This window comes from Lepidochelys olivacea (assembly GCF_965140295.1).
Source record: "Lepidochelys olivacea isolate rLepOli2 genome assembly, chromosome: 4".
In the NCBI taxonomy this organism is placed as follows: domain Eukaryota; kingdom Metazoa; phylum Chordata; order Testudines; family Cheloniidae; genus Lepidochelys; species Lepidochelys olivacea.
This window is the reverse complement of record NC_140414.1, coordinates 60878405-60889026: the sequence shown is the minus strand read 5'-3', so window position 1 is coordinate 60889026 and position 10622 is coordinate 60878405. Positions and strand designations below refer to the sequence as shown.

The 10622-nt window shown below is 41.4% G+C and overlaps 1 protein-coding gene across 2 annotated transcripts in view; it reads right to left on the bottom strand.

Moving 5' to 3' along the window:
• Positions 1-579: 579 nt before the first annotated feature.
• The window catches only part of ABCE1 (ATP binding cassette subfamily E member 1), a 30447-nt gene continuing 20404 nt past the window's right edge, over positions 580-10622 (bottom strand). For both annotated transcript variants that reach the window (XM_084625658.1, XM_084625659.1), the window contains 8 exons: positions 8425-8646; positions 6292-6351; positions 6148-6206; positions 5842-5952; positions 5607-5749; positions 5391-5513; positions 1381-1492; positions 580-1104 (listed from right to left, as the gene is read on the bottom strand). In XM_084625658.1, the coding sequence (XP_084481784.1) occupies positions 1057-1104; positions 1381-1492; positions 5391-5513; positions 5607-5749; positions 5842-5952; positions 6148-6206; positions 6292-6351; positions 8425-8646 (878 nt within the window). In that variant the 3' untranslated portion in view covers positions 580-1056. The remainder of the gene's footprint in view (positions 1105-1380; positions 1493-5390; positions 5514-5606; positions 5750-5841; positions 5953-6147; positions 6207-6291; positions 6352-8424; positions 8647-10622) is intronic.

Sequence of the window (10622 nt, the reverse complement as noted above, 5' to 3'; positions counted from 1 at the left end):
AAATTACAAAGTCCTTCAACATAGGAGATTTAAACTTTCTTGGACAATACAATATATGCAGTTTGGCACTTCTATTTTTCTTAAATCTGCTGTAGGAGCAAAAACACCTCATCTTTTACAAGTTTATGCTTCTCTAATCATCTTTAGATAAGATGGCACTGAGGACCAGGTCTCATTCCTTTCATGAAGTAGATGGAGTCTTATTGAGTAACATAACCCTACCTCCTATACTTTAAAACCTGCTTGTACCACAAGCAGCTGGAACCAGAAATCAAAGCAGTGACTCATCAGCTAAATGCAGTATCCTCTATCTGTATTTAAGATGTAGTATGTCAGTTACAGATTGTTTAGAGGGGAGTAAGACTTGTTTGACTCCATTAAGCTTGATCAATAAACATTTCGGATAAGATGATCTCTTGAAATATATACCAGTACTGGAAGTATTTGAAAACTCACTGCATAGTTGTTTTACAAGTAATTTTTTCTATAAAACAGGAAAGGATACGTATATTACTTAGAAAATAATGATCCAAAAGACAATCAAGTATTGTACCCCTGGGTGATCAAAGACAAGAACCATATTTTAGATGGATATTTATTTATGAAACCCTCAGCCAGTGTGTCAAACTTGCTTTTTAAAATCAGAGCAGTGTCTATATCTGGACATTCTTTGAAACCTTCATCTTGTACAGAAAACAGCTTTCAAAGATTTTTAAAATTGAAAAAAACACTGGGCAGCATTTAGTACTTGAATAAGTCACATTTAGATTGAAAACCTACCCTAAATTTTGAAACATCTGGAGGTTTATTCATATAACAATCAGAGGTATCTGGTTTGGAAAGTTGCATGGAAAATATGACTATCACCAAAATACAGAAAGAGTGGCAGTTTCTGTTGCTCAGACTAAAATTTAGACTTCTACTGGCTTCTGTTACACATGGCAATAACATTTTAAGCTCCAGAATGAGGGGTGTTCTAAAACCTGATTAAGTGTTTTTATATAACAAAGTGTTCAGATTTCAATTTGCATTTTTATAAAGTGATTATGGAGATTCCTAGTCATCCAAGAAAAAGTAGTTTCCACTCTTCTTTTGTTCCACATCCTTTAAAAACAAAAAAAAAAGTCAGCACACTTTCCCCATTTATAAAACTCACCAATAAACAAAATTTGATGTGCTGAAATAAAATATAAATTCAAGTACTACAATTAGGGAGTAAAAATAATTAAGACCAGCAACCTTGGCTTTGCCTCTCAATTCTATTTTGCCCGCTATGCAGCAAAGTACAAAGAAGGTATTTTTCACTTCATTACTTATATTTCAGGCTCTTACTTTCATTAGATAGAACTGTGTTTAACCTGCTTTAAGGCAGTTTCTTACCTTGATTGAATTGAGTTTATTTATTCTTGGTCTGAAATTGTTGGGGTCTCTTCTGAAAGTAATTTCAAGCTGAGACAAAAACTTATTCATACCAGCCAAGAGAGTCTGAGGACTATTCACAAAAAAAAAAAAAAAAAGGTGGAATTAAGTGGTGCACAAATATGAGTTAATACACCTCTCATGATTATGTCTACTCAGGGTTCAAGTTAACTCTTCAACCAATTTTTTTTAGAGGTTAGGCAGCTAAATAAACTGCCTGGTTTACAGAGGCTCCAAGCACCTGCAATTCTTATTAGAAATTTAATAAGAACTACAGTGTTCAGCATCTCTGAAAGTCAGGCCACTTGGAATTCTAACTCTGGTTTTACAAACCCACCATTAAGGTTCTTAAATTTGAAAACTGTAGTTTGTCATCTTAGTCTTTAAGGAAATTAATGCAAGGATAAAGACTTCAATTATTGTCAACGGTCCACACCTCCTATTATTCTTGCTAACGCAGTCAAGATTGATACTTTTTTACATTAACTGTGGGGCATAGAGATGGACAAATTATCTTGTTTTGTAAGTAAGACGGTCCAAACACTAGATGGAATTTTCAGTGGGATTCCAGCTCTGTTATAAACCCTTGAACACAGGAATATAACTTGATATAAAAGAGGAGTGAGTGGTAACTAAAAACAATTTCAAGAGACACCCCACCAGGGTAAAGTGTGAGAGTATATTTACTGCCCACAGAGCAAAAGCTATGTTTAAATATAACCAGAAAAAACTGAAAACAAAGTCCAGTCACTTTTAATTATGTGCTGAATGTCCCGGCATACTATCATCCTTGAGTGCTCCATTAGGATCTTCATAGTCTAGTGGCACCACTGATCATTTTGGCTCAATATTATACATTTTAAATACTATATGTAATTGGGCTGGTTTAAAAAGGTAGATTTTCAGTATGGCTGCTCCAAATACCTTCTCTGAATAAATTCACTGTCTTCAAAGTTGAGCTGTCAAGCGATTAAAAAAATTAATCGCAATTAATCATACTGTTAAACAGAATACCATTTAAACTATTTTTGGATGTTTCCTACATTTTCAAATATATTGATTGAGATTAAAAACCACAGAATACAAAGTGTACAGTGCCCACTTTATATTTTTTATTACAAATATTTGCACTGTAAAAAAAAACCAAAAGAAACAGCATTTTTCAATTCACCTCATACAAGTACTGTAGTGGTCTCCAACCTTTTTATGCACAAGATCACTTTTTGAATTCAAGTGCAACCCAGGATCTACTCTGCCCCTGAGGCCGTTCCCCCACTCACTTTCACAAGGCTGGGGCAGGGGGTTGGGATTCGGGAGGGGATGCTGGCTCTAGGCCTGGGTCCGAGGGGTTTGGAGTGTGAGATGGGGCTCCGGGCTGAGCCTAGGACAGAGGGTGAAGGAGGGGGTGAGGGGTGCAAGCTCTGGGAGGGAGTTTGGGTGTGGGAGGGGGCTCCGGGTTGGGGCAGACTGTTGGGGTGCAGAAGGAGGTATGGGATGCTAGCTCCAGAAGGGGGGGCTCAGGGCTGGGGTGCAGGCTCTCACCAGGCAGCACTTACCTCAGGTAGCTCCCTGTCGGCAGCACAGTGGGGCTAAGACAGGCTCCCTGCCTACCCCAGCTCCACGCCGCTCCCTGAGGAAGCGGCCAGCACTCCGTGGCGGCAGCAGCGGCATGTGGCTCCACACACTGCCCCTCTTTGCAGGCACCACCCCTGCAACTCCCATTGGCTGGGAATAGGGAACTGCGGCCAATGGGAACTGTGGGGCTGGTGCCTACAGAGCCCCCTCCCCCGGGGCCGCAAGGGCACACTGGCTGCTTCTTGGAGCGACATGGGGCCAAGGCAGGCAGACAGGCTGCCTGCCTTAGTGGCAGCCCTGCTACATCGTCAGACTTTCAGAGGCTGGAGATTGCGATTGACTGGGAGAGTCTCCAGGATCAACCAGTCGATCATGATCTACGGGTTGGTTGACCACTGCTATAGTGCAATCTTTTTATCATGAAAGTTGATCTTACCATGTAGAATTATGTACAAAAAAACTGCATTCAAAAATAATGTAAAAAATGTAGGCGTACACTCAGTCTTACTTCTTGTTCAACTAATCGCTCAGACAAACAAGTTTGTTTACATTTGCAGGAGATAATGTTGCCCGCTTCTTGTTTAGAGTCACCTGAAAGCGAGAACAGGTGTTCACATGGTACGGTTACAGCCGCCGTCACAAGATATTTTTGTGCCAGATGCACTAAAGATTCACATGTCCCTTCTTGCTTCAGCCACCATTCCAGAAGACATGTGTCCATGCTGATGACAGGTTCTGCTCAATAACTATGCAAAGCAAATCAGACTGACATGTTCATTTTCATCATTTGAGTCCGATGCCACTGGCAGAAGGTTGATTTTCTTTTTTGGTGGTTCGGGTTCTGTAGTTTCCGCATTAGAGTGTTGCTCTTTTAAGACTTCTGAAAGCATGCTCCATAATCCATCCCTCTCAGATTCTGGAAGGCACTTCAGATTCTTAAAGCTTGGGTTGAGTGCTGTAGCTATTTTTAGAAATCTCAAATTGGTACCTTCTTTGCATTTTGTCAAAGCTGCAGTGAAAGTGTTTGTAAAAACTAACATCGTGTGCTGGGTCGTCATCATCCAAGACTGCTATAACATGAAATATATGGCAGAACGCAGGTAAAACAGAGCAGGAGACGTACAATTCTCCCCGAAGGAGTTCAGTCACAAATTTAATCAGCTTTTTAAAAACACAAAAAAAACCCCCACAAGCATCAAGGAAGCATGTCCTCGGAAATAGTGGCCAAAGCATGAAGGGGCATATGAATGTTTAGCATATCTGGCACGTGAATACTTTACGATGCCAACTACAAAAGTGCCATGCGAACGCCTGTTCTCACTTTCAGGTGACATTGTAAATAAGAAGCAGTTATCACTATCTCCTGCAAATGTAAGCAAACCTGTTTGTCGTAGCGATTGGCTGAACAGGAAGAAAGATTGAGTGGACTCAAAGGCGCTGAAGTTTCACTTTGTTTTGGTTTTGAGTGCAGGTATGTAACAAAGCAAACAAATCTATATTTGTAACTTGCACTTTCACAAAGCCCTGGCTAGGATGATTTAATTGGGGATTGGTCCTGCTTTGAGCAGGGGGTTGGACTAGATGACCTCCTGAGGTCCCTTTCAACCCTGATGTTCTATGATTAAAGAGATTGCACTACAGTACTTGTATGAGGTGAACTGAAAAAAAATCCTATTTTTACAGTGCAAATATTTATAATTGCAAATATAAAGTGAGCACTATATACTTTATATTCTGTGTTTTTAATTAATCTATTTTTGAAAATGTAGAAAAACATCCAAAATATTTAATAAATTTCAGTTGGTATTCTATTGTTTAAAAGTGCATTTAAAACTGTGATTAATTTGAGTTAATTGTGCGAGTTAACTGCCATTAATCGACAGTCCTAATTCAAAGCATATTGTTGATATCAAAATGCACCAGAAGTTATTTACAGGAACTAAGTAACAACTTTAGCAGCATGCCACATTTTAAGAGCTTTCCAATTACAGTATTACATTTTAGAAGCTTGCCTAGGTATACAGTATATCATTTGGCTTGTATTTCACACACCTTATTGCTCACCTGCCTAGAAAAAGATCCCTCAGCTCATTCCTTCCTACCTGTAAAAAAAATCTGAAAATAATTCTTCCAGGAGGTATGTTAGCCTCTCTATAGAACCTTCTTACAGTTTTAAAAAAAAAAAAACCAAAACAAACCACACACGGATGCTATTTATGTGTTCAGATTTTTGTATACTGCAGTTTTCTAGATAGCAATTTATTTTGATTGCTGTGCAGTGAACCTAGTTGCTTGGGGGGGTACTATACAAATTGTTAATATTTTTACCATTAATTTAGTTTATACATTGTCCTTTGATCTTCCCTGAGATAACCAAGTTAACATGAGCCTGTTACCTGTTCGCAAGTGTGTTCTTGGATGGAATACCATCAAAGACAATGACACGATCTGCTAGATAGGTCGCCATGATAAAGTCATGCTCTACCACAAAGGCTGTTTTTTTAGCATGGAGAATGAAACTGAAATAGAACAAATTTGTGAGATATTTAGAAATAAACCTTTAAATACAAGTTAATGAAAGCTTTCCCTGTCCTTCTATGTGCACACATTACCGTTTGACAACTCTAGCAGCCATTAGACGCTGTTCAGAGTCCAAATATGCTGAAGGTTCATCAATTAGGTAGACATCAGCAGGCTTACCAAGACAGAGAGCTAGTGCAACACGCTGCAACTCACCACCAGACAATGTCTGCACCTGTTAGGAATAACAAGATTTAACAATATTTAGTTGGGGGCATTAGAGAATCGTAAAAAATAAGATGTTAAAATGTCTCAGTGGGTTAATACCTCTTGATCAATGATGTTTTCTATCTGAAGAGGCTTCATTACATCAGTCACAAACTGTGGATGTGTATAGGCATCTCGGATCTTCTCATGGAGCAGCTGACGGACACTTCCCTATTCAAAGACAAAGTGACTACTTAGTTTGCTTCACTGCACCATGGAAAGGTAAAAAGATAGATTAAAATATTTAAATAGTGTTTATATTCAAAGCAGACAGGATTCTCTCTGCATCTCTAGAACGTGTTTTATGTTGGAAATACGTTGGATGTATACAACATAAAAGTGTAGTGACACAAAACCTAAACTTACTGTGGACTTAGGACTGATCTTCTGTGGCTTGTAACTGACATTTAGAACTGGTACCTCACCTATAAATATAATTATGTAGTCAAAACAATGGCCACCAAAATAAAATTGTCAAAATATGCTTCAAATTGATACATTAAACAATACCTCCTTCATCAGGTGCAAGTCTTCCTGCAAGCATTCTGATAAATGTAGTTTTGCCAGTTCCTAACAAACAAAAGTTTCATGTTATATATAAAAAGAAAAGGAGTACTTGTGGCACCTTAGAGACTAACCAATTTATTTGAGCATGAGCTTTCGAAGTTACTTTAGACTGTCATTGTAGCAATTTAACTAATCTCTGGAGCTTTCTTTAATACCTTCAATAGCATCATGTTTAAATAAGAGCAACTTTGTGTGTGTGCGCGCACGCACATACACACTATATATATATATATACATATACACTCACAAAAATGGGAATTCTCTAAGCAGTCTGTACTCTGTTCAGTGAATACCTGCAGCAGATCTGTAAAGAGCTGGCCAGTCACATAATGCTGGGAGGGGGAAGGGGGGGTGTCATTATTTCTAGTTGTTAAACTGCATCACAAAAACATCTAAAAATACAATTCTTTCTTAATGTTACTTTCCCATATAAGTCGTTGATGTAGTTCCTACGGATATAGGTATAGCACAGGATCATAAACAGGGGAGTTGGTCCACAGGATAATCACTGTATTACATATGGTCCACCACATGGAAATAATCTAGTAAAACATTTTAGAAGGAACTCAGAGCGATAATGCTTAGCCCAAAAACTGCTGGTTTTCCTGTACACAGCTATGTGGTGGTAATAACTCAATAAAAAACTGAATTTTTAAAACTTCAGCTTTCCTTGTATGACTGGCTAACAGGTCTGTATTAGAGACAGTGTATTTGCTTGTGTTGGAGTTAAGAAGCAGTGTATACACTTACTGCCTGTATTACAGGGAGTGACCTAGTACAGTGGTTTTCAAACTTTTTTTCTGGTGACCTAGTTGAAGAAAATTGTGGCTACTCGTGACCCAATGGAACTGGGGATGAGTGGGGTGTGGGAGGGGCCTTTGGGCTGGGGCAGAGGTTTGGGGTGCGGACTGCAGTGTGGGGCCGGGAATGAGGGGTTCAGGATGTGAGAGGGCTGGGGATCAGGGCTGGGCAGAGGTCTGGGGTGTGGGGGTGAGGACTGTGGGGTGGGGCCAGGAATGAGGGGTTCAGGGTGTGGGAGGGGACTCTGGGCTAGAGATGCAGGCTCTGGAGTGCAGGAGAGGGCACCAGATTTGGGGGGGCTCAGGGCTCTGGGGAGGGGGTGCAGGCCTGGGGTGGGGTAAGGGATGCAGGAGGTGGCTCCGGGTTTGAGGCAGGGCTCAGGGCTGGGGTGCAGGTTTACCTCTTGCAGCTCCCAGTCAGTGGCGCAGCTGGGGTGCAGAGGCAGGCTTCCCACCTGTCCTGGCACTGTGGGCCATGATGCGCCCTGGAAGCACTCCAGCCCAGCTCCTAGACAGAGGTGTGCAAGTGGCTCCACAAGGCTTTTGCCTGCAGGCACCCTCCTTTCCCTCCCAGCTCCAATTGGCTGGGAATCAGCCCATGGGAGTGCGGAGCCGGTGCTCGGGGCCGGCACAGCGAGCCAAGCCCTGTGATCCCCCGCTTAGGAGCCGGACCTGCTGCTGGCCACTTCTAGGGTGTTGGAATAGGTAGGAACTAGCCTGCCTTAGCCCGGCAGCACTCCTGACAGGACTTTTAACGGGCCGGTCAGTGGTGCTGATCAGAGCTGCCGTGACCCAGTGCTTTCCATTCTGTGACCCACAGTTTGAAAACCACTGACAGTGGATAGCACTGGACTAGGACTCAGGAGACCTGCGTTGTATTCTCTGCTCGGCAACCTTGGGCTAGTCAATTCACTGCTTGGTGTCTCAGTTTCCTTATCTGTAAAAACAGGTATAATGAGGCTTACCTCCTTTGTAAAGCACTTGGAGACCTACTTATGAAAAGTGCTAGATAAGAGTGAGGTACTATTACAGACTGACAGAAGTACTCCCATTAATGTGTTTAAATAGGATATGTTTATAACTAGAAACATCATATTTAGTAAGGAAGATCTGCTCTTAGGTTGCATGCACGTCAGAGCTGTTCAAAGGTACAGTTTTTAATAAGATACTGTTCTTTTATTTTCTGTGATCCAGACCTCAATACCACACAACTGTTTTTAATAGTGTTTAGCATACCACATTAGAGACACTAATTTCTACATAGGAGAACACTCACCATTTTCCCCTAGCATTACCATGATTTCAGAGTCAGTGAATTCTCCAGCTACTATGGCTAGTTCGAATTCTCCCATCTTTTTTTTCATTCCTGGATATTTATACATACACATCTTCTTAACTTCTTCTTCATTAGCTGTCTCAGCCACTTTAAAAACCAGAGATGCATCTCGAAATCTTAAATTTTCTGTTGGAACGTAACCATCCAAGAAAATGTTTATGCCTATAAGAGAAAAGTAAGCTACATTAGTAAAATCATGTGTAAAAAACCCCTAAAACTGCATGGACACTTAGTGTTTGATTGTAAGTATCAGATGGACCAGGACTGATATTGACTAAAGTCCTGTGTCCTATGTGGCATGTTAGACTTATTCAACAAGGACTCTTATTAGCAAGAGATTGGAAATTATACAGCAAGGTTAAATGAATCTTTCTGCAACCTCTATTAAAATAACTATAAAATATCAAATGTATAAACAATGCATTTTATTTGCACAGCAGTAAGACTCAAGAACTAGACAAAACTCAGAATTTCAAGGAATTTCAGCATTTCGAAAACTGGTTGTGTTCTGCCTCAGAAGAAAACCAGCTGTTTTTTGAAGTTTCACATGAGGTCTGGAAACCCCATCACATGGCATTTCCAAAACAAAATATGCTTTCCATACCCACAGCAGCTGCTGACTGAAACTGACATAATTCTTGTCAGTTTCACTGCCATCCCTTCCCTCTTTCCCCCCAATAGTAGTGGTGAAATGACAAGAATGGTGCTCCACAGAGTTTATGCCTTCCCCTATTATACCGCTCCTCCTAAGCACTGCAGGAATGATGCTGTGCTCCTAAGCAAGTTTGTTCCTTGATCCTCCGGACAGTACTCCCCAAGATGGCCCTTCTTCCCCTATTCTGAGTAATAATTCAGTGGACAAAGTTACTTTCATCTTTAGTGCCTTGAATCTCTAAAGATCTTCCTTTAGTTGTTTCCAATTCTTCATTGCCTTGAATTCAGCCCAGGTCAACAATGACTAAGTCAGTATGGTCAGACAACTGTTCCATAGCTTTCTGACTGTAGTAGTCAATGGAGTTACATCTGTTATAGTCATAAAACATGTCACTTTTCTTTGACTCTAGATGCAAGACTGAATGTTTCCAGAGCATGGAAACTCAACTGAACTCATCTCTCAATCTGTGTCCTGTCTATTGTTCCCCCCCACCTTCTTTGTTTAAATCCCTAGCTTACAAACAATTCATGGTATCAAACTCATTCTATGGAGAGAAAGCCAAACTGCATTTTTAATTATGGCTTGTGGGTTGGAGTACAAGTTTAGGACTATATACAACCCCTGCTACATACTAGAACTCCCCCACTGATGTCAATGAAAGATGTGCACAGAAAGCAAAGTTAGAGTATGACCTTTGTCATAATTCAACTTTCAGTTAATAATTACCTTATTACTACATTCAGCATACCTCAAAGGAAGATATGCTCACCTTAGGACCACCTCCTTGTTTCTCCCGCTCAAAGGGGCCTTTGAGGGTATGTCTACACTGCAATGAAACATCTGTGGCTGGCCCACATCAGCTGACTCAGGATTATGGACTATAAAACTGTGGTGTAGATGCTTGGGCCCCAACATCTACACTGCAATTTTAGAGCCCCATAGCTAGGACCTACCAAATTCACGGCCACGAAATCTGGTCTCCTCCTGTGAAATCTGGTCTTGTGTGATTTTTACACTATACTATATAGATTTCATGGGGGAGACCAGTGTTTCTCAAATTGGGGGTGCTGACCCAAAAGGGAGTTGCGGGGGTGGAGTGTCATAAGGTTATTTGGGGAGTGGGGGTGGGGAAGGTGCCATGGTATTGCGTTGACTTCAGAGAGCAGCGGCTACTGTTTGGGCACCCAGCTCTGAAGGCAGTGCCCCACCGGCAGCAGCACAGAAGCAAGGGTGACAATACCAGACCATGCCATCCTTCTGCACTGCTGCTGGTGGCAGCCCTGCCTTCAGAGCTGGGTTCCCGGCCTGCAGCTGTCGCTCTCCAGCTGCCCAGCTCTGAAGGCAGGGCTGCCGCCAGCAGCAGCCTAGAAGGGCGGGCAGCAGCACCGCAACACCCCCTACAATAACCTTGTTGCCCCCCACAACTTTTTGGGTCAGGACCCCTACAATTATAACACTGTGAAATTTCAGATGTAAATAGCTG